Raw genomic sequence first — 24,086 nt, 5'->3', positions numbered from 1 at the left:
TTCGAAAATGAAATTATTACCTTAAAGCTAGCCTGATTTAGAGGTGCAAGACTTTACGAATATCTAGGATCAAAGGGGAGCTAAAGTTTAAGAAAAGCTTTGGGTTTAAGATTGCTTCGCAAACTTAGCTTATTGCTATCAAAATTATATTTTAAACAAAAAAAAATATATCTTTAATGGCCAATTCACAAAAAGTGACCACTGCCCCTTAGTTATATTTATATATGACTCCAATCATATCATTTCAGGTTTTCAAAAAAAAAAAAATCAAAATGGTCATCAAGGGACTATAAATGAAACAAGTTATCTCGTTTGATGGATGCATGATTTGATGCACACTCAAGTGCCTGCTTTGAATAATTTGCTGTCCAACTTTGAATACATGATAAAGAAAAGACTTTTACGCTGCTAACAGGCGGAGATTGCACACTCTGGAGGGGCAGTTAAGGTCAATCCAAATATGAAAATTTCCACCATCAACTCGTTTAGACACTCAGTGAATGGACCGGCCCTTCGACGTAAACTTTTGCGGCAAAAGAGCTAATAAACACACCAACTGTCAGGGTACAGCATAGTGGTTCAATAGTTACATCAAGAATGTGTATGTATAGACACAAGGAACCACAAATAGATAATATTAAGTCAATGGCAAACTCGTTTCTTTAACCACTTCAGTTTATCATACAGACTGTATTGTTGCATTTTTCAACTCAAATTTTCCACCGTCCCTTGAAGGACAAGTCATTTTCACTTATTCAGCATCACTTTCTCACAGTAGAATAAAGAAGCCTGCAGAAGAATAAAAACACTCCAAACACTGAAATAATGACACAGAGGAATTAGTTTGATATCAGCATCATTAAGAATATACTTGTGCGCATAATATGATAAGAAGCTTATAGGTAATGTTGGTCGAAGAGGAAACCTATCGTTTTGCAAGTGAAGAAAATGTTTTAATAAAAAAAAGAGTGGAGTAGAATAAATGTCCATATTAAGTTGCCGAGACTTAATTTGTGATCAAGGAGTTACAAACAATACAGGTAGCAGAGAGTTGTAAGTAATTGAAGAAAATGGGAGCAAGTTGCAATTGAACAATTAGAGATAATGACTCGATGGAAGGTTAGTGACCAAAATTAATTCCAATAGGCAAACATTGTAGTTGAAATCTAGTGGACTTTTAGTTTTAAAGACAGCACCAAAATTTGGAACCAATAAATCTGGCCTTCACTGCTTGCCACAACAATAATTAAAAAATAGAACAAAAACAATTTTATAAAAATATGCAATCGCCCAATCTTGTCCAAACATTATGCATGGAATCAAACAGAAAAGAAAATCAGGGCAGCAAGTAGTACTGAACAGCTTAAAATAATTCAAGATGGACGGTTGATGATTGTGTTTTCCAGCAAGATAATTCCAGGAGGTCAGCATTGAAGTTGGAAGCCATTCCGTTAATGGCTAGAAAGAAAAATATTTGATGATGTTGTAGCCTACTGAAGCAAATCAACAAGGAAGCTGCAGTACACACTAGTCACGACTCACTAAAAGGATTGGATAGAATAACTAGAATCATTGAAGGAATGAGGTAGTCATGATAGTTATAATATTTCCTTGGCTGGAAGATCCACAATAAGAAGATATGACAGCCTACGCTTTCAAGTAGAGAGAAATTTTGTTTATTGATTCAAATGAATGTCTGGCAGAACACAAATAGACTAGATAAAGAAAGGATATTCATCAGTTTCCTCAATAAGAAGAATTGTAACAAAATGTTAAAGCTAATTGATGTGCAAGAGATAACACAAAAGCAGACCACTTGACAATGAAGCAGAAAATGAAATAAATAAAATAAAATTATCAACCAACACTTCATAAAAACAGGGTAAGGATATTACTAGCTAGAAATGAAGTTGAAGATGTCTTTGAACTCATTAAGTACAAAATGACATAGCTCTGGAAAATGCTGTTTCTCACAACAAAAGGAACCAGTGGAAAGAAAAAGGACAAGGGAAAAAACTCACAGGAAAAAAATTGTGAAATATTTTCCATCCAGCCATTTCCTTTGCCATAAGAAAACAGAGGGGGGAAATATAAAAATTATTTGCTAAAGATTAAAACAAATATATAAATTAAAAAAGATTTGAAGTGATTTTTTTTGTAAAAAAAAAAGTTTGGATTTAAGATCCATTGCACGTGAAAGTGTGTTTTCTGGTCGAATCAAATAAGTAGAAAACATGTGTGTAAGTTAACATGAAATTTCACTCATCTGAAACTATGAAAAATATATACATTAAAAGAGGAAGACCAAAGAAAATTTAAATTAGCAGCAATAAACAAGATAAAATTTATTTAAATATAGATGATGATATAATAGAGGATATAATCCAATGACGTAGAAAGATCCATATAGCCAACCCCGCCTAATAGGATAAGGCTTGGTTGTTGTTGTCGTCATTACATTGCAACTAAGAATCAGTCAAAGGTTACGCTTCCACTAATCTATGGAGATAAACATATTGGAGTAGAATGGATATTAATGAGGAATTAAACCCCTATTCCCTTCTTACATCACAGCTTCGAGCTATCACCAAGGATTGAGGAATCCAAACATATTTTTATTTCATTACTGTTACACGAAACTATTCAAGTCATTCAGTTAGCATGAATGTTACAGTTTCTTTGTTTTCAAAAATGAACAGCATGTCCACTAAGCAGAACAGCACCAATATCAACTAACTTAAAAGCACCTCACAAACATCAACCACTCCAACGTGAAAAAAGAGACTCTCCAAGCAAGACATGGACATAAAGTAACAAAATTTCCCTTCTCAGACAGCACTTCCAAATTATTTGACATGAAGTTAACAGTAGTTAGAAAAGATTAGAACATGAGAAAACAAGATAAAATTTTCATACAAGTATTTGACATGCATACATTAGAGAATTGCAACTTGTAAGGATCATTGTACCTGACTACATTGCCATCTCAGCTTGCAAAGCAGCAAGCTCATCTTCTTCAGCAGTATTTTTCTGAGTAGGTCGAGCAATTCTACCAGCAGGAGCATGGACTGGAGCAGCAGGAGCAGTTGTAGCAGGTTGAAGAAGCTGTTCCTCCAACTCTGCTCCCTCAAGCTCTTCTAGTTCTGCTTCCAATTCATCCTGAATAGAAAGGTTGAATTGAATGTTAAGACATCAAGAACAAAGTAAACTATAGAACATGAGGAGGTGTACTTCATCAAAATCAGCTGCTGCTCCAATTGGTGTGGACAATGCTTCCTGAATTTGTTTCATGTTCTCTGTCTGCTCATTAATCTCGTCCATAGTCTTATCAACGTCATCAATGTTACTGTAGGATAAAACAAACAACAATACAGCCCATGAGTACCCAAAATTTGAAGCAATAAAAGAGGCTGGAAATGCAATGGCCAAAGTCATCATAAAAACTGAAGTCAGCTAAAATCAGCAAAACATCAAGGAACAATAAACTGATTCAAACTAGTCTAAAATTCAGAGAATGCGACATTAAGACATTCATAGTTCTTACTGCTATAACATTCTAAGCAATCTTAGACTAGTCATTTGGAAAGGCATGCACAATCTAATAGCAAGAAAAGGATATTTCTAAGTCTCATCACAAAAATGTAATGAATTACGTTGCTTTTTGCATGGCCTTCATTGCTGCTGCTCCAGTTCTTAAGGCATCAACTGTCTCTGTAGTAGCTTTTGCACCCTCCAGCATTATCATCTTGCATTCCAAAGCAATAAAACAAATACTCAGCATAGCTGTGATGTTTAGTGACAGAATTTCTCATCTTTTGCAAATTAACTTATCATCTTCAGGCTGAAGTGGTACCTGATCATGAATTCTCAACTGGAAGTTGCCAAGCTGCTCAACTTGTTGCTCATAAAGTCTCTTCCTCTTCAAGCATTGTATAGCAGCTAATACAGGTGAAAACACAGTTTTCATTAGTTAGCACAGCAAATAAACATAAGATGGTGAGTATCAAAGGCAGCAGTGATTGCACAAACATAACTATTCAGTTCTCATATGCTGTTACAGAAATATAAATTTCTAAAAAGGTAAATAAAATTGTCAATAAAAAATTATCCCAAGGGTATTAACATATATATCCTTTGAAAAATCACAGATAGAATAATCAAATATGTCCCTTGGAATCTTGGATTACATCCATATTCCTGAAACATCAAGACTCAGAAATAGAGCCATGACATTAGCTATTATCTTAGAAGCAAGAAAATCCCAGGATTACATTTTATTCAGAAACGACTCGAGTGGGTTTCTATGTACCATAAATAAATGTAAAAATATTGTGTCTTACCTAAGCTAGCTATGAAAATAACTGTATTAAGTTTGTGCAAGAGCTTCATTGCCATAAATCTAATTAAACCCCATCCACATATCAAACATTTCATTTTTCCAATGAACGGGGAGATTAAAATCCTACCCAGTTTCATTACTATTATATGTAAATAAAAAAACATATATAATATAGTGAGAAGACACATCATCAGTGGAAGTTGGGCCAAAGGACAGGAAGCCCAAAGAATCAGAACACAAATCATTCACTTCCTTGAAGATTACACCAACACAACAACAAAAAAAGATCCACATATCAAATAGTTGCAATGATGCCCAAAGGAGAAAGTGGGATTTAAATCCAACAGACTCATCAAATCTAATATGTTAAGTGTTCTCAATCAAAATAAAATACTTATGCATCTTAAGATGTGCAAAATTATTAATTAAGATAGAAGTTTAAGATATGTAACAGATTAAGTAGCTGATGTCTATCAAGGATTTGACAAAGGTCATGCTAGTAACTTAAATTAGCAAAATTATCAAACATGAAAACTAAAAACTTCACCATCAAGCACAAATATTATTCTCTAATGTTTATCTGCAAGATTATACAAAGGATGTGCTACTGACTTAAATTGGCAAAATTATCAAGTATAAATACGAGAAACTCCACAATCAGACACAGATGTTTACCTCTCTTATTCTTTGCTCTGGTATACTCCTTAGCCTTTTCAACCTCCGCATCAACCTTCTTCAATAAAACTTTCTCCTTCTTCTCAAGCATTTCAAGTGTCTAAAGCATGTACAAGGAAAGAACTATTGAGAATTAATGCAACAATAGTAAGCATAAAATATTCATATAAGGAACTAAATATTCTTAGGAATAAGGAACATACATTTATTTACATGATAAGAACTTATGTGTCAAGAGTATTAGGTAGTACGAGTCATGGGGATATTGGTCCCACATTAGATATTTCAGGGTTAGGGCCTAAGTTGAGTCTAATATACCTTGTAGTTGTTAGCTAATAATTTGTAATGCAACATTTTCCTTCCTCCAAACATAGGTTTAGGTTTTTCAAAAGATAACTAGCCCCTCATCTTAGGGTTAGGTCTTTCAAAAGATAATAGTTTGGGGAGGGTTGTCGCGCAAAAACCACCCCTCATCCATCTAAATTCCTTCACTCAATGCATCTTTCCCCATCACAGCAACACGTCTCAACAACAAATGTTTCGATTCCGTGAACATATGCCATTGTGAACCACCAACAAAGGATGCTGTCATTGGCCTTGGGGTTCGTATAGGGTCGGTCTAGACTAGGAAATCCCCCCGAGGGGTAGAAAGGGGGGTCACGATCCATTTCAAAGGAAATCCCCTCGTGAAAGTGAGTTACAGATTAGAGCATTCCTAGCTTTGGATCTCAAATTGGATAGATTTCTCTACCCTAGGGAAAAACCATCCAAAAAACCTCGAAAAAACCATCCAAAAAACCTCGAAAAAACCATCCAAAAAATGATCGAAAAATGAGCCAAATTGAATCAATTTGAGTGCTCAATTTTGTAGAAGGAATTCCTTCGGGAGTGCACCAACTTTATGAGGGATAAGCACTAAGTAATGGCCAGAATCAACAATATCTTGTGCTACGAGTCATTAGTAGCATGCCCATGGGTGGTGAACATAAAAGAGGTGTTGTGGGATTTTTGCTGCAGTAATTAGCATTGGTTAGACTAATTTATTGCAATCAATTAGTAACTGATTGAGTAATTAAACTGAAACTATTGTGTTCTTTGTATAGTTCATACATTTATATAATAAATGAAGTTTGTGTACTGCATCCAGAATAGCTCATTTCATATTCTACGTGATAATATGATATAATATTTATTAGCATATTTTTAGATTCATGATTGTTTAAAACATGCAATTTTTATTCAAGAGTTCTTTATCTAAAACTGTGTATTTTGAGATTTTTGTTTGATTATGCCCTTATTCAAATGATTCGTGGAAAAGCATTTAATTTTGCAATACTAAACAAACAACAACAACCAAGCCTTATTCCACTAGGTGGAGTCGGCTATATGGATCCTCCTAAGTGATTGGGCTCTATCTCATCATCATATTTAAATAAATTCTATATTGTTCAAGTAAAAAAATAAAAAACAATGAAATGTATAGATTTAACATGTTAAGCATTTCAAGGTTCAACAATGACATTTGGTGCAATTTTAGACTGAAATTGTAGGACAGAATTAAAAATAGAGCATTCTTGCCTTTTCTTATTTGGGATCATTTGTTGTATATGCTCTAGGATCTTTTCTTAGGAAAAAAAAGACTTTACTTGAGAGTCTGTTTCTTAGGGAGAAAGGAAAAAACTCAGAAAAAATTTACATTCATCATGGATAATTATTGTGAAGTTACACAGACAAGGATCAAATCTTGAGTTTATGGAAAGGGATTAAAATCTATAGGAGTTATTTTCTTACATTTCTTTGGACTGAAAAGAACCAAATATTCATTGATTTTCCCAAAACGCCTTCATCAATCTGCATAGAGTTGCATGCCCTAAACTCCACTTTTCTCATTCGGCATAGCCAACCCTCGCAGTTAACTCATTGCTGCCCATTCTTGTAATTTTAACCAGTGTCATAGACCTATCTTGTTTGCCAAGGGTCACCAGTCACCTCCCACATCAGCTAGAGATGTTCATACATTCAAAGTAGTCAAGAAGAAAAACATGGATCGAGAAAAGGGTGAAAGCTAGATTGGAGAAAACACACAAGACAAGACACACCAGCTAGAGATGTTCATACATTCAAAGTAGTCAAGAAGAAAAACTTGGATCGAGAAAAGGGTGAAAGCTAGATTGGAGAAAACACGTAAGACAAGACACACCATCAAGGAGAGTCGTCTGATTGGGAAGAGCAAAGTCTGCATTTCGTGGATTGAAAAATCCAACCACAGCCATCATCATATGGATTGGGAACACATACACCATCTTCATGTGGATTGAGAATAAAAATATCATCATCGCCTATGTCGTGTGAATTGGGAACACAACCGTGTGAAGAAGGCATGTGCCATCACCTGTATCAATTGGAATGCAATAGGAGAAAATAGGTTTTGCTTGGAAAGGCTAGGGATCATGATTCACAAGTGTCCAGGTGGGAATGTATTAATTGGAATGCAATAGGAGAAAATAGGTTTTGCTTGGAAAGGCTAGGGATCATGATTCACAAGTGTCCAGGTGGGAATGTATTATTCGGAATGCAATAGGAGAAAATAGGTTTTGCTTGGAAAGGCTAGGGATCATGATTCACAAGTGTCCAGGTGGGAATAAATACATTTTCTGCCCATTTGTGTGCTTCTGGCAGTTTTCGATGGAAAAAGGAAGAAATATATTTTCTGCTTCTTTGACTTAAACAATTTTCTATGGAAAAGGGGTGATTTGATTCCCTTGGGATTTTTATCCCCCATGATAATTTTCCTCTGAAGGAAACAAGAGAAAATGGCTATTCACCCTCATTGCACAGCCCACTTTTTCTTTCCCTAACTTTTTCAGTCTTAGAAAACATACCCTAAGTCACAATTCATATGAGGAAGGACAAAGAACTTTGTACTGATAAGTGCTAACCATCACAATTAGGCGTAATATATCAACTAAACATCATGTGATTAAATGGCCCAAATTGTACACATGTTCAATTTGTTGTTTTCTGCACAATACACAGATTCAACAACTAGTAATTGCTTTACTTTATATGGGCATGCAAATGCACGATCCTCTTTTTTAAACAATGTGGTTAACAATTAACAGAAACTTCTTCGAGAAAGGATTGAACTTTAAGTAATTGATCAAAAGTGTTGCACGAGTTTATTAGTGTGTCACTGTGTATCCCAACCATTACAGCCCATTATAAGACTATCAAATGTCACTTCCAAGCCTACATGAAACCATCACATGTTGGTTAGTATGCCACAGTGTGTCCCAACCATTATAACTCATTATAACACTATCCATGTTGGTTCCAAGCCTATATGAACAACATATAGGCAATCTACAACTCTATGAGTGTGGATGATGATGATGAATCAATCACCAAGAATCTATCCATTAGGCACCTCACCAGTACCTTCAACACCCCTTAATGCCTCTCTTGTCCTTCTTGACGCCAACAGAATTTGATAACTACATGGTATCGAAATCCTTGATTGCACTCTCTTATCACATTTGAACACCTAAATTCTTTTCTGTATGGAGAACCCCATCATTCTTCTTGGAGTCCATGTGTCCTTAGGTATCTTCTCCCTTTCCATTACACCATTTAGTTTCCTTTCTTCAAATCTGGAAAACCTTAGCTTCTTTCTTTTTTACCATTAGCTTGAGGAACAAAATACCAGAATCTTGAAAAAGTTTAAATGGTCTAACGCTCTAACTCTTGAAGAGCAAGTCACCTCCTACATAATTCTTTCATTACATGTCAAAAAACTTGTTCATTCAGCTTAAGATTGAAAACACAGACAAGATGCTTTACCCAGATTGAAGAGCCTCTTCTATAATTATACAGATTTATGGTGACTCAAATTCCTATTTTAATCAGGAAGAGTTCAAGAAAATGCACGAAATACTTGCATTTGCCGCAATAGTACATCCCAGGAAACACTCTCAAGGGATATAAAACTTAGCGTGGTTTAGCAGAAAAGGTACTTCTTAAAAGAAATCAGTAAAAATAACACTGAGAGTAAGGTTCTGTTTTCATGTATCTAAACATACCAAGATCAGGGCATTTGGAGGATGCAAAAAAGAAAATCGACATAAATAAAGGGATCAAACAATTTCTCTGTGTCTGCTACAACCAATTGTTTTCCCAGTTTGCTGAAATGGTAAGAAACAAGTAATTATTTTGACTTATAATCGAATAAACGCTTTCAGGATCAGGCCTCATGAAAACTTAACAATCAATCAAGTATAATACATGAATCAAAACTAGAGGAAGAAGAAATCAATAACCTCATTTAGTTTATCGAGAGTGGCCAAGGTATTGGTTTGTTCCTTGGGCTTTCCGAAAAGCCGAGTAAACATCTTAGCCGGCTCCTAAACAACCACCCTCAACAAAAACAAAGTTTTAGCCGCGAATCCCTCGTCCAGGTCCAAAGTCCTAGATAAAGATCCGTAAGATCTATCTGCACAAAAATTTTAAAAATTTAAAAAAAAATCAAACTATTACTTTTTATAAAAGATTACAGATCGGCGGAAAGGAGATCAAGCAAGGCAGGAAAAAGATAAATTGTCAGCAAATAATTCGTTCGAAATTCTTCAAAATAAAAAACTACGCGAATCGAGAAGGGGAAAAACGATTGATCAACCTTCGCAAGGAGCCGATTCCAAGCCTCGATTGATCGATCGGATTTGGGGGATAACTTCCTTCCCCTCTTCGCTCCTGCAAACTTCCAGGAGAGATCGACGCCGATGCAATCAAAGAGACGCGTCGCGTAGTTGAGATCATCCAAATGGAATTATTATAAATGGCGATATCCGTCCTCGGACTTTTTCCCAATACAAACGGTAACAAACGGCCGCGATTCAATACGGCCTAATCGTACGGCGGAGGTGCAGACCTTTCCCGCAGTGGGGTCCCAAGCCCGCCATAAGCCCGAGACCAGGAGAGTTAATTCGCGCCGGCCACAGTCCATCATCTTCTAACGCCCCATTAGTCGAATACGATACAGTGGGCCGATTTGGGCCTGGTAACAAGCCAATCTGTCTTGGTATCACACCATTTCACGTTACCCACGCCCCGAGTGGAACCCTAGTTTTACCCTTATATATCATTCGCCCACTTCAACCGAGCGCCCACTTCCGCAGTCTCCTTCTTCGCTGCACTCCTCCATTGTTTCAGAGGAATCGGCGTTGCTATGTCGGTCTCGGAGCTCGCTTGCAGCTACGCCGCTCTCATTCTCTACGACGATGGCATCCCCATCACGGTTCGCCTCTATTTGTACTTTCCTTTTTTTGTCATCTTCATCTTTGTGATTTATCCCATTCACACATTACCTCCGTGAATGGAGCAGTCAGAGAAAATCTCAACTTTGGTGAAGTCCGCCAACGTGGGCATCGAATCGTACTGGGCTGCCCTCTTTGCCAGGCTCCTCGAGAAGAGGAGCGTGGATGACCTCATCCTCAGCGTTGGATCTGGTTCGACTTTTTGTTATGTTTATTGATTTATTGTTGTTTTATTACTTAATGTTTTTTTTAACAAATTCCAATTATATGTTCTTGCAGGCGGCGGTGGTGGTGCTCCGGTTGCTGTCTCTGCTGCTACCGCTGCTGGTGGTGCCGCTCCTGCCGCCGCTGCACAAGCTGCTGAGGATAAAAAGGTGAGAGCTTTCTGTTTAACTGGATTCATATCTTTCGCATTATGCTGTAGAGACTCTTTAATCACTTTTTGGTGTTTGTAATGCAGGAGGAACCGAAGGAAGAAAGTGATGATGACATGGGATTCAGCTTATTTGATTAGAGAGTGCTACTAGAGGGCTTCGTTCTGTTATTACCTGTTAGAATGAGATAACACTTATTGTTTCTTTTACCAAATGTTTCTTGAGGATTTATCATTTATCATGTCACTGGCTTCTGACAAAATGCTAGGATTTTCCCACTGAATTGTTATATTCAATGTTAATCTAGTTTCATGATCTTCCTGTTGGTTGGTTTATGAATTGATTAGTTCTATTTGCTTGATTCATTGCCACTTATGCGGAATACCTTATCTATCAATTTTATCTCTTAGGCATTTTAGAAGATATCATTGTAATATGGCTAAATAACTTTAAGCTCACATGGGTTTTCTATCAAGTAGCACCTGTGTTTTCTATCAAGTAGCAGTTTGCCCCTTGTATTTAAACAACAACACTTAATTCCCTTTGACCTAAAGTCATATGACCTAAAGTCAAAAAGAAAAAAATAGTAAATGACCCAAATAACTTATTATTTTGCTGACTTAATTCCTAATTCTAAATGTTCAAATTATTCTAACTATTCTAATTGAAACACTCTTGAAAAGTAATCTCAGACTTTTAGACAAAAAATGAAAAGCAAAATTAAAAAAACTTACATGCCTGTTGAAAATTTAACTTCAACTTGGAAAGTGAAGTTGTTGAAGTCTTGTGCTTCTTCTATTTCATCCATCCACTAGAAGTATCCACATTCATCATTTTTTGCATACAAATAGTAGTTGACATCCATTAGATGTTAGTGATTTTGGGTTTAGATGGTATATTAAAATGTTTGAGTACTAACTTTATAATCACAATAGCTTATAAACTTACTTCTTGGATTTTGTAATGTCTTTGATGTATGTATTGGTACAATTTTGCTATACCGTCACTTTACTCCAACTTTATTGTATGTCATTTGATAATGAAGATATTTTTAATGATAAATTTTATTCCATCTTCATTTAATTTTGATTTATTAATTTAAAATTTTAGATTTTTTTTTGGTTTGATGAGGGTGATGGAATGAGTTTTTGGATGGTTATCTCTTTTAGAATTGCTATCTTTTTTTTTTTGTTTATGTGGGTGCATATATGAATTTTGTAATGTACTAAAAATCAACCTAGGTGTTATACACCAACCGCACCGAAAACATGCTAGTTGGCTAGCCTAGGTAGCCTTGTCGACTAGCTTAGGCAGCTTTGGCGTTTAGATGGGATTTTGCGGCCCTAAGCGTCAATTAATCAGTCGAATCGTCTAGACATCATGGAAATGGTACAGGGTTTTTATAATTTTTATTAATTTGAGCTTTTAAATTTAAAGTCCAATCTAAAAAATTTAAATGTATTCTTTTTTGTATGTTAAGCTTAAGTTTTATAAGCCCTAAATTTTGATCCAATAAGAAAATCGATTTGTTGGCTTGTCCTAGCGACTAATACCAAACTTCATCTTCATCGTATTGAGTAATCATAGTTGGAGATATCAAAGTGAATGAAGAAGCCTATATTTTTGAGAAATCTGAAAGTTAAAAGGTTGAAAAAATCGATTTGAATACAAATTTGTTGTCTAATCTTTTCTCAATTAAGCAATTTGGACGCATTTGAATTGAAGGTTGGCCAAAGGTTCATCCTTTTAAGTATCATTTCATCAAACAATCCCAAAGAATCTCTAAAGTGAGAGAACTTCAAGAGAATGATTTTGTATCCGAAGAAAAAGAGGAGGATCATAATGTTAATATTGAGTTTGTGTCCGATGAAAAATAAGTTATTAAATTATGAAGAAAAGTAGAATAAATTTGTGATATTTTATTAATTATATCATTTTGTACTCATTTTAAATTTGATGTTATTACGTTGGAATTATAAAATGTGATTTATTATGTAATTTATATTAATTTCATAGAATCGGCCTAACAGCACCCAGACCCCGCCTAAGTGGTATAGGCGCTAGTCTGGCGCCCGACTAGCGCTTAGTGAATTTTGGAACCTTGAAATTTTGTGAGGGCTTTTCTTTCAAGAAGAAGTAGGATTTTTGACCTATATATAGATCATATTTGGTTAAGGTTAAGCTTTCAACGACCATGTGAAATTTTTTCGTCTTTGCTTTTCATTTTTTATCTAGATGTCTGAGGTTATTTTTTAGTAAAGATGTTTTACTTAAAATAATTTCAACATTCAAAATTAAAATTTAGATAAGCAAAATAATGATTTATTTTGATCATTTATTATTTTTTCCCCTTATTGACTTCATGTCAAGGGAGTTGTCAATTGCTTTGCCCTCAAGTAGTTACAATCTATAATCTTTCAATCAGTACCTACGGTCTTAACACTCCTCTATGATCCAAGTGCCTACAAAAACAAAATTCAGGTGCTTCCATAACCTATCTACATGAACTCCTTGTTAAGCCTGGTTGTTTTCTCAAGTTGTTCGCGATAGAGAAAAATCTTGAACCAGGTAATGTCTCTAGTTTAGATGTTTGTATTTCTCTAATATATATGTGATTTATCAAGGAATGGAAATATTATAATATTCATTTATAATAAAGGGTTCTTTATTGATTCAAATATTCTAATTATAAAAATAAAAAAATGTTTTTTTAACCCTCTTGTAGTTTTTATCCGGTAGTATTTTGTCCCCCATATATAAAAAAATAACACTTAACTTTAAATATGAAAAAATTTATAAAAAATTAATGATGTCCTTATATAAAAGATAACCTTAAGAGGAAAAAATTAATTATGTGAAAAATAATTATATATATGTCTTAAGGATTTATTCTTTAATTATTAATTAGTTGGATCGATGGTATACTTATAGAAAATATATATATATATAAGGATAATATATATATATATATATATATATATATATATAGAAGCATTTAATGATGATGCCCTTCGTCACTTACTCGAATTTGTGGTTGATGTCGATTTTTCGATGTCCTACAAAGTTGAGCTTGTCAACAACAGGTTGACATAGTCGGTGTTACTTGTTATTCCTAATAGCATGAAACAAACAGGAAATGAACCATGTAACATCTCACAGTGATCTCCCGAGAAGAAATCGAAGAAGCCGCATGCGATGATGCTACTGCTGTCGGAAGTGTGATCACGAATTAAAACCGAAAAGCCCTTCAAGTTTCACGAGTCAAATCCCTCTCGATAGATGTTCCTTTTGCCCACCATCGCCCCACTGCGCACACACTGATCACAGTCGCACACCTCTATTTTGATTGTTCTTAAACACCAATTTATATAGGAAGCAAGCATCCGTTATAAACCGATGCTTTGATGGCACTCAATGGGGGAAGATGGAGGTGAAAAGACACCCCATTCATCTTCCTAATGTTGCAACTGATGCAACGTCCTTCTTAACGTTGCAACTGATGCAACGTCCAACATCTCCCACTCGTTTAAGTCAATCCAAAAAGATTATTCGGTCACATAGAACATGTTAGTCACATAGACTACAAGATGATCATTTCACAATGCCAAAGCTCAATATTAATTAGTCATTGATCCTGCCCGAAATCTGAGTCAGACGGACCACCGGGTGAGGTAGATGGAATGTTGACCGAATCGCGATGTCCCGAAGGAGGGTATGCTGAGATGACTTCTATGTTGACCAAGTCGTCAGAAGTCCTCCGATCAATGCTACCTGCAGCCAGCGACTGGGTTGTCTAGTCTCTGGTGCCCCGATGCACGAGGTAGATCCAAAAAGTATATAAGAAACAGACTAAGACGTATAATAATGAAATGAATGTAGAGTGAGTACGGAGAACGTTCCCTAGCCCAGGGGGGCGCCCTCAAGGGGATTGGTGAGCTGGTCGGCACATTACTCGAGTTGTTGTGACTCGGAAGAGCAGATGACTCCAAGTAGAATGAAGAGCTAGATCTAATGACACCTAATCGAGCACGACCTGGATCAGATTGGAAGACAACACGCAGGCCGGGACCTAATAGCGACACGCGGACCAGGATATGACATCGGCACGTAGACCGGGATATAAAATCGACACATAGGCCGGGATATGAGATTGGCATGCAAACCGAGATAAGACATCAACACGTAGACTGAGATAAGATATTAGTGTGCAGACTGGGATAAGACATCGGCGCGCAGGCCGAGAAAAGACATCGGCGTGCAAGTCAGGATAAGACATCGACACGTAGGTCGGGATAAGACATCGTCACGCAGACCGAGATAAGACATCAGCGCGTAGGCCGGGAGACAATGGCGGCACGAAGGCCGGAACATAAGAATATCGCACAAGTTAGGTCAGAACATAATGACAGCGAAGGCTCGGGGGCCCGATCGACATCGGAGGCGTACGACAATACAGATCGAGAGCCGGAGAACCGGACCAACGAATCTAAGGTGTCGGCAGCGTGGCCGACGACTTAGGAGTGCTTGCCGGGGGTTATGGAACAACGCTAGCAAACGGAGCTATGTTATCACGTGAGGGATAGGAGGATATCGCTGAGGAGGGAGAGACACCAAATTGCGTGGCTGATTAGCAAAGGGCTAACCGACCGAGAGGGCTACGAGATGGATGAGTCTGTTGCGGCAACGTTGTGCCGATGATGGCCAATTGCAGGCGAAGGAGAGAAGGCTACCGACAAGTAGCTGTGGATGTCGGAAGGGAGAGAAGGGGAGGCAGTATGTGTGCTATCAGCGTGGAGAGGGAGGTGGTTGTTGGCGTCGGCAGAAATGGCGAAGGCAACCTTGAATAGGGAAACAAGGAGGGAGGATGGTGCCGGAGTAGACGCCGGTGGCGATGGTTGTGCATCCTCCCTGTGATCGTGTTGGCGACGAGATCCTGGGACGAAGAGAAGAAGCTCCCTCCTGCTTGTTGTGGCGGCGGAGCAAAAAATAAACCCCCCCCCCCCCAGCCCCCTTTTCCCCCGTGAGACATGCTAACTTCATACCCCCCTCCCCCTTATGCCCTAAACAGTGTTTTTACCAAAATACTCTCCCCTTTCTCCTTAATTCCACTGGGGGCCTCAAGATATATCTGTATCGCAAGCCTCCCCTTCAAGTCTAGTCGAAGAAGACGCAAGTCCGACTAACTAGACCAAGCCCAACGGAAAGTAGAATCGCCCCTGAATGCAGAGTCAGATCTTTAGGTCAGTCGTATAACATCAAACGAATAGCTGCGGCGATACCGAACAAGTGACAAAAATGATACTGAGCGAGCGAGGAAAGATAATACCGAGCAGGCAATTGGTCGAATGCCAAGCGAGAGACCGAGCAATACCGAGTAGACAGTTGAGAAACATTGAGCCAAAAACTAGATCGATGTCGAGCGAGCTACCAAACGAGACAAAACGAACGACCGAGTGTTGTTGAGCGAAAGCCAAGCGAGCGACTAAGAGAAACATTAAGCGATAGGTCGAATGGAACAAAGTGAATAGTCGAGTGATATCGATCGAGTGGCTACGAAGATGCCGAGCAATCGACCGAAGGAGTGTCGACTGAGCAACAGAGATACATACTGATCATGTGGAAAGAGGATAGACGAGCGAAGCCGAGCGCACAACCAAGAAAATGCCGACCAGGCAATAGAGATAATGTCGATCGGGTAGAATGAGAACGAGCTAGCGAAGCCGAGCCCGCGACCGAGAAAATGTCGACCAGAAAATCTGGAGAATGCCGATTAGGTACAGAGATCCTAGGCGAGTGATGCCGAGTGCGCGACCGAGCGACAATAAACTGTTGGTTAGTCCTAAGAAAATCGTACCGGTTCCACTGTACAAAAATTTTTTGTACAAGTGTCGAACCTTTCCTTAAATAACCTATTGTGTTCTTTAGAAGTTAAATTAGGAATCGCAGACGGAACTTAACATCATTGATTCTAAATTTAACTTATCTGTTCTTAATGGTTTAGATTTGAATCGCAAGCGGAACTTAACACTATTGATTCAAATCTACCTAAGTTATTAATTCCATAAATATTAATTTCTAAAATTGGCTTCCAGGACTGCATGGCGAGGCACATGACCTTCTTGGATATAGGAGCAACCACCACCGCCTAGGCAAAGCCTTTTAAGGAAAGCTAATATTTATTTCCTTAAATAACTCTAGGTTAACCAAAAAGAACAATCGAATCACAAATTCGAAAAAGAATAAAACACAAACTCGAAAAACTATTTCGAAAACTCTAGAATCATATGCCTCTTGTGTTTGGTATTTCCAAAAATAACAATACAAAGAAAACTAGTATGATGCGGAAAACAATTACTAGTTATACCTTTCTTTGTAAGCAAAAATAACCTCTTGATCTTCTACCGTATTCCTCTTCTAACCTCGGACGTTGTGTGGGCAACGATCTTCCGAGACGAGAACCACCAAGAACCTTCTTCTTCCTTCTATGTTTCGGCCACCACAATTCTCCAAGAGAAGTAGAGGTCCGGCCACCACCATCAAGCTCCAAGAGATGCAAGAAACAAAACCTCCTTTCTCTTCTTCTTCTCCTGGCTAGAACCGGCCACCATCAAGAGCACCAAGAGGGGTTCCCGCCGACCACAAGAAGAAGAGAAGAGGGAGAAGTTAGGGCCGGCCACCAAGGAGGAAAAGAGAGGAGAAGAATAATAGAGTCGTTCACCATGAAGGCACCTCTACCCCTTCTTTTATAATCCTTGGTCTTAGCAAATAAGGAAATTTAAATAAAAAACTTCCTTAATTCTTTTACCATGAAAAGGAAAATTTATTTAATTAAAAATAATTTTCTCTTTTCAATTTACAATGGTCGGCCACTTTAAAAACAAAACAAGGAGAGTTTTAATTAATTAAAACTTCCTAATTTGTCTCCGGAAATTTATAAAAATTTCTCCAATAATTTTTTCCTTCATGGTGGTTTGTAAAAAGGAAATTTTATAAATTAAAATCTTTCTTTTAAACATGTGGATAAAAAGAAAGTTATCTCTAAAAATTAAAATCTCTTTTAATCTACAAATAAGGAAAGATATCAAATCTTTTCTTAATCTTTTGTAGAAACTTATAAAAGAGAATATTTAATTCTAAACTCTCTTTTAAATCATGAACATGGTTAAAAAGGAAATGTTTTCTCAAAATTAAAATCTACCTTTCAATCTACAAATAAGGAAAGATTTCAAATCTTTTCTTAATCAAAAGCTATAAAGGAAAGATTTAAACTTTTTAAAAACCATGATATCACAAAGAAATAATTTTAACAAAAATTCTTTTATTTGAGCTCCCCACCTAAGCTTGGGCTCCAAGCTATTGGCCGGCCACCTTAAGGCTCAACCTTTAGGCTTGACCGGCCCTAAGCTTGAGCTTCAAGCTTGGCTTGGCCGGCCCCTATTGGTTGGGTAAGAAGGTGGGTATGTGGTGGGTATAAATCTCTATATACAAGAGGCTACGCTATGGACCGAGAGGAGGAATTGGTTTTGGTCTCCCGATGATATTAAGCATCCCGTGTTCGCCCCGAACACATAACTTAATTTCATCAATAATAATTCATTCCACTAAAGAACTATTATTGAACTACCGCATCAATCCCAAATTACATTTTGGGCTCCTTCTTATTATGAGTGTGTTAGTCTCCCTATGTTTAAGATAATGAATGTCCACTAATTAAATGAGTTACTGACAACTCACTTAATTAATATCTTAGTCCAAGAGTAGTACCACTCAACCTTATTGTCATGTCGGACTAAGTCCACCTGCAAGGTTTAACATGACAATCCTTATGAACTCCTCTTGGGGGCATTCTCAACCTAGATTACTAGGACACAGATTCCTTCTATAATCAACAACACACACTATAAGTGATATCATTTCTCAACTTATCGGGCTTATTGATTTATCAAACTAAATCTCACCCATTGATAAATTAAAGAAATAAATATCAAATATATGTGCTTGTTATTATATTAGGAATAAGAGCACACACTTGCATAATAACTAAGGTCTAGTTCTTTTATCAAGTCAGTATAAAAAGAACTTACCTAAAATGGTCCTACTCAATACACTTAGAGTGTACTAGTGTAATTTATTAGTCAAGATAAACTAATACCTAATTACACTACGACTATTCCAAAGGTTTGTTCCTTTCCATCTTAGTCGTGAGCAACTGTTTATAATTTATAAAGAACTGATAACATGATCTTCTGTGTGTGACACCACACACCATGTTATTTACAATATAAATTAATTGAACAACTACATTTATCATAAATGTAGATATTTGACCAATGTGATTCTTATTTCTAGATAAATGTTTATACCAAAAGCTAGGCTTTTAGTATACACTCTAACATAAACCACGACTGGATGACTGAAAAGTGTCGACCGGGTAATCGAGAGAATGCTGAGCGAGTGGCCAACGAACAACCAAGCGAATCTGAACAAGATGCAGAGCAAATGACTGACCTGATGTCAACTAGGAAATCGAGAGAATGTCGCACGATGTCGAGCGGGCGTGGAACCCAAAAACTGAGTGAGAGCATAGTCCGTGAAATTAAAAATAAATAGGAGTAAAACCATGAGCCAAGCGGGCATGAAACCCGAAAACTGAGCGGGAGCATAGTTCGTGAAATCAAAGGCGCACGGGATAGAAAGTCATGAGCTGAGTGGGTGTGAAACCAGTGAGCCGAGCAACGAGTAGGACAAGTGCTGATTGAGCGACGAACAACAATGCCGAGCGGATGCTAAGCAGGTGATCGATCGAATGCCGAACTGACGATAGGACAAATGCCGAGTGAGCGATCGAAAGAGTGTCAACCCAACAACAGAGGCAATGTTGATCGGGTGGAAAGAGAACAGGCCAGCGGATCTGAGCATACGACTGTGACAATGCCGACCGAGTAATCGGGAGAACGCTGAGCGGATGGCCGTGAGAATGTCTAGCTACACAAATGAGTGGCCGGACGGCCAAGCAATACTGATCGGTCGACAAGAGAAAGCTGACTTGGTGACCGAAAGAATGCTAAGTGGGTGCAAAGCCTGTGTGCTGGATAGACACAGAGCCTATGAGACCACATGAGAATAAGAGTAGAGCCCGTGGATCGAGCGCGATCAGGCAGTTATGCGAATGCCAAGCAAGAAGGAAAACGAGTATCGACCGAGCAACGAATGCGGGGTGAAGCGATGAATGAGACGCGAGTTGCGAATGAGATGCAAAGCGATGAGTGAGACATGAGCTGCGAATGCGAGGCAAAGCGATGAGTGAGACGTGAGTGGCGAGTGCTGGGCTAAGCGACGGGCAAGACACAATCAGTGAGTGCCAAGCAGAGTGACGAGTGAGACGCGAGCGATGAGTGTCGGGCAGAGCGGCGAGTGAGACATGAGAGCAGTGAGTGTCTACTCATTTATAACTCGCATTGCGGCGAGAATCTGGGAGTCGTGAGAACATGCTCATTTATAACTCGCACTGGGGCGAGAGTCTGGGACGTCGACCGGGAGGTCGTTGGTCGTGAGAGCATGCTCACTTATAACTCGCACTAAGGCGAGAGTCTGGGACACCAACCGAGAGGTCGTTGGTCACGAGAGTATGCTCGCTTATAACTCGCACTGGGGCAAGAGTCTGGTGCCCGACCGGGAGGTCGTTGGTCGCGAGAGCATGCTCGCTTATAACTCTCGCTGGGGCGAGAGTCTGGAACTCGACCAAGAGGTCATTGGTCGCAAGAGCATGCTCGCTTATAACTCGCGCTGGGGCAAGAGTCGGGAGCTCGACCGGGAGGTCGTTCGTCGCGAGAGCTTGCTCGGTTATAACTCGCGCTGGGACGAGAGTCTAGAACACGACCGAGAGGTCGTTGGTCGCGAGAGCATGCTCGCTTATAACTCGCGCTTGAGCAAGAGTCTGGAGCCCAACAAGGAGGTCGTTGGTCGCGAGAGCATGTTCGCTTATAACTCGCGCTGGGGTGAGAGTCTAGAGAGCCGACCGGGAGGTCATTGGCGATACTCCGATCCGAGGCCGGTGGTAAAACTCTGGTCTGAGACCAGTGGTGATAGCTTGACCCTGAACGGTGGAGGATAAAAGCGGAGCCCGTATCAATATGAGAGGGCAGAGTCTTTATCATACCTGTAAGCCAGCTGAAGCTCCAAGTCAATCCCTCGACTCATGAATACCTGTGGAGCAAGGGAAGAAGATAATAATCTGAGTTATAACCATCAAAGGGATGGGCAATATAAGGGAGAAGAGCTCGTAGCAATGGAAGGAAGAAGAGTATCGTGGGTGGAGGGTGTTGGTTAGAACAAAGAAAATCGTACCGGTTCCACTGTACAAAAATTTTGTACAAGTGTCGAACCTTTCCTTAAATAACCTATTGTGTTCTTTAGAAGTTAAATTAGGAATCACAGACGGAACTTAACATCATTGATTCCAATTTTTAACTTATCTGTTATTAATGGTTTAGATTTGAATCGCAAGCAGAACTTAACACTATTGATTTAAATCCACCTATGTTATTAATTCCATTAAATATTAATTTCCAAAATTGGCTTCCAGGACTGCATGGCGAGGCACATGGCCTTCTTGGATATGGGAGCAACCACCACCGCCTAGACAAAGCCTTTTAAGGAAAGCTAATATTTAATTTCCTTAAATAACTCTAGGTTAACCAAAAAGAACAATCGAATCACAAATTCGAAAAAAAAAACACAACTTCGAAACAAATCCGAAAACTCTAGAATCATATGCCTCTTGTGTTTGGTATTTCCAAAAATAACTATACAAAGAAAACTAGTATGATGCGGAAAACAATTACTAGTTATACCTTTCTTTGTAAGCAAATAACCTCTTGATCTTCTACCGTATTCCTCTTCTTATCCCGGACGTTATGTGGGCAACGATCTACCGAGATGAGAATCCACCTAAGCCACTTTCTTCTCCAAGCAAGATTCGGCCACCATAATTCTCCAAGAGAAGTAGAGGTCCGGCCACCACCTCCTAGCTCCAAGGGATGCTAGAAACAAAGCCTCCTTTCTCTCCTTCTTCTCCTAGCTAGAACTGGCCATCAACAAGAGCTCCAAAAGAAGATGAAACTGGCCACTAAAGAAGAAGAGAAGAGGAGAGGGAGAACCTCTAGGGCCGGCCACACCAAGGAGAAAAAGATAGGAAGAAAAAGAACAGAGTTATTAGCCATGAAGGCACCTCTACCCCCTCTTTTATAATCCTTGGTCTTAGCAAATAAGGAAATTTAAATAAAAAACTTCCTTAATTCTTTTGCCATGAAAAGGAAATTTTATTTAATTAAAAATAATTTTCTCTTCTCAATTGTAATGGCCGACCACTTTTAAAAACAAAACAAGGAGTGTTTTAATTAATACAAGAATTAAAACTTTCTAATTTGTTTCCGGAAATTTATGAAAAAATTCTCCAATAATTTTCCCTTCATGGTGGTTTATAAAAAGGAAATTTTATAAATTAAAATTTTTCTTATAAACATGTGGATGATTTCCAAAAAGGAAAGTTATCTCTAAAAATTAAAATCTCCTTTCAATCTACAAATAAGGAAAGATATCAAATCTTTTCTTAATCTTTTGTAGAAACTTATAAAAGAAATATTTAATTTTTAAACTCTTTTTTAAATCATGAACATGGTTAAAAAAGGAAAATTTTCTCAAAATTAAAATCTACCTTTCAATCTACAAATAAGGAAAGATTTCAAATCTTTTCTTAATCTTTTGTAGAAAGCTATAAAAGGAAATATTTAAATTTCAAACTCTCTTTTAAAACCATAATATCCACATAAGAAATAATTTTAATAAAAATCCCTTTTTAATATGATGTGGCCCGCCACACCAAGCTTGGATTCAAGCTAGGGTCGGCCACACCAACTCAACTCATCCTATTTACTTGGCCGGCCCAAGCTTAGGTTCCAAGCTTGCTTGGTCGGCCCCAATAGGATGGGTATAAAGGTGGGTAAGAAGTGGGTATGTGGTGGGTATAAATCTCTATATACAAGAGGCTACGATAGGGACCGAGAGGAGAAATTGGTTTTGGTCTCCCGATGAAATTAAGCTTCCTGTGTTCGCCCCGAATACACAACTTAACTTCATCAATAATAATTCATACCACTAAAGAATTATTATTGAACTACCGCACCAATCCCAAATTACATTTTGGGCTCCTTCTTATTATGAGTGTGTTAGTCTCCCTGTGTTTAAGATATCAGATGTCCATTAATTAAATGAGTTATTGACAACTCACTTAATTAATATCTAGTTCCAAGAGTAGTACCACTCAACCTTATTGTCATGTCGGACTAAGTCCACCTGCAGGATTTAACATGACAATCCTTATGAGCTCCTCTTGGGGACATTATCAACCTAGATCACTAGGACACAGTTTCCTTCTATAATCAACAACACACACTATAAGTGATATCATTTCCCAACTTATCGGGCTTATTGATTTATTGAACTAAATCTCACCCATTGATAAATTAAAGAAATAAATATCAAATATATGTGTTTGTTATTATATTAGGATTAAGAGCACACAGTTCCATAATAACTGAGATTTTTATTCCTTTATAAAGTTAGTATAAAAAGAAACGACCTCTAATGACCCTACTCAATACACTCTAAGTGTACTAGTGTAATTATATAGTTAAGATAAACTAATACCTAATTACACTACGACCTTCCAATGGTTTGTTCCTTTCCATCTTGGTTGTGAGCTACTGTTTATAATTTATAAAGAACCAATAACACAATCTTCTATGTGTGACACCACACACTATGTTATCTACAATATAAATTAATTGAACATCTACATTTGGTATATATAAATGTAGACACTTGACCAATGTGATTCTTATAAATGTTTATACAAAAGCTAGGCTTTTAGTATACACTCCAACAATCTCCCACCTATATTAAAAGACTATGCTGCCATACATCTGATTCTCAACCCTTCAACATGTCCATTAAAAGCTCTTGCCTTAAGGACCTTAGTGAAAAGATCTACAGGTTATCACCTAATGCAATCTAGGCGGCAACAACTTCTCTTCGTTTATACGATGTCTCATATTGGGTGGTACTTGCGCTCTATTGTATTTACTTGCCTTATGGACTTATGGTTTCTTCGAGTTTGCTACTGCACCAAATTATTTTGGGCAAACCAAAAATCATATCTAAGTATATCTTGAAGTATCTGAGCCATACAGCTTTTATGGCTACCTCAGAGGCTGCCATATACTCAGCTTCTATGGTGGAGTCCGAAAAAGCACCTATGCTTATCACTCTTCCATAGTTATGACTTCACCTCCTAAAGTAAACACAAAACCCAGAGGTCGACTTACTATT

At 37.9% G+C, this 24,086-nt stretch overlaps 2 protein-coding genes across 5 annotated transcripts; one reads left to right on the top strand and one right to left on the bottom strand.

Moving 5' to 3' along the window:
* Window positions 1–512: 512 nt before the first annotated feature.
* LOC121997242 (vacuolar protein sorting-associated protein 32 homolog 2-like) lies at window positions 513–9,866 on the bottom strand. Of its 4 annotated transcripts, none has more exons than XM_042551561.1 (8): window positions 9,687–9,866; window positions 9,331–9,503; window positions 5,015–5,114; window positions 3,854–3,939; window positions 3,654–3,745; window positions 3,232–3,346; window positions 2,970–3,159; window positions 513–817 (listed from the first exon to the last, which is right to left on the bottom strand). In XM_042551561.1, exons 2-7 carry the CDS (start codon window positions 9,400–9,402, stop codon window positions 2,974–2,976), a joined length of 651 nt encoding a protein of 216 aa, XP_042407495.1. In that variant the 5' UTR covers window positions 9,403–9,503; window positions 9,687–9,866; the 3' UTR covers window positions 513–817; window positions 2,970–2,973. The 4 variants fall into 4 exon arrangements, with proteins under 4 accessions (XP_042407495.1, XP_042407496.1, XP_042407493.1 ...); XM_042551562.1 differs by having other exon boundaries at window positions 513–789; window positions 9,331–9,499; XM_042551559.1 differs by having other exon boundaries at window positions 513–789; window positions 9,687–9,865.
* A 279-nt stretch (window positions 9,867–10,145) lies between these two features.
* On the top strand, window positions 10,146–11,012 carry LOC121994276 (60S acidic ribosomal protein P1-like). Its single transcript, XM_042548368.1, has 4 exons — window positions 10,146–10,304; window positions 10,392–10,515; window positions 10,603–10,697; window positions 10,784–11,012. Exons 1-4 carry the CDS (start codon window positions 10,236–10,238, stop codon window positions 10,835–10,837), a joined length of 342 nt encoding a protein of 113 aa, XP_042404302.1. The 5' UTR covers window positions 10,146–10,235; the 3' UTR covers window positions 10,838–11,012.
* Window positions 11,013–24,086: the final 13,074 nt, after the last annotated feature.

This window comes from Zingiber officinale, chromosome 6A, assembly GCF_018446385.1.
Source record: "Zingiber officinale cultivar Zhangliang chromosome 6A, Zo_v1.1, whole genome shotgun sequence".
NCBI lineage: Eukaryota > Viridiplantae > Streptophyta > Magnoliopsida > Zingiberales > Zingiberaceae > Zingiber > Zingiber officinale.
This window is presented reverse-complemented; position numbering and strand designations above follow the sequence as displayed.

Excerpts from the sequence above, each read along its gene's own strand:
- LOC121997242 (XM_042551561.1), bottom strand. The coding sequence starts at position 9,402 with ATGTTTACTCGGCTTTTCGGAAAGCCCAAGGAACAAACCAATACCTTG. Across the intron at positions 5,115-9,330 it reads CTCTCGATAAACTAAATGAG|ACACTTGAAATGCTTGAGAA; the intron begins GTTATTGATTTC and ends TACATGCTTTAG. Across the intron at positions 3,940-5,014 it reads CAGAGCAAAGAATAAGAGAG|CTGCTATACAATGCTTGAAG; the intron begins GTAAACATCTGT and ends CACCTGTATTAG.
- LOC121994276 (XM_042548368.1), top strand. The coding sequence starts at position 10,236 with ATGTCGGTCTCGGAGCTCGCTTGCAGCTACGCCGCTCTCATTCTCTAC. Across the intron at positions 10,305-10,391 it reads ACGATGGCATCCCCATCACG|TCAGAGAAAATCTCAACTTT; the intron begins GTTCGCCTCTAT and ends TGAATGGAGCAG. Across the intron at positions 10,516-10,602 it reads CATCCTCAGCGTTGGATCTG|GCGGCGGTGGTGGTGCTCCG; the intron begins GTTCGACTTTTT and ends ATGTTCTTGCAG.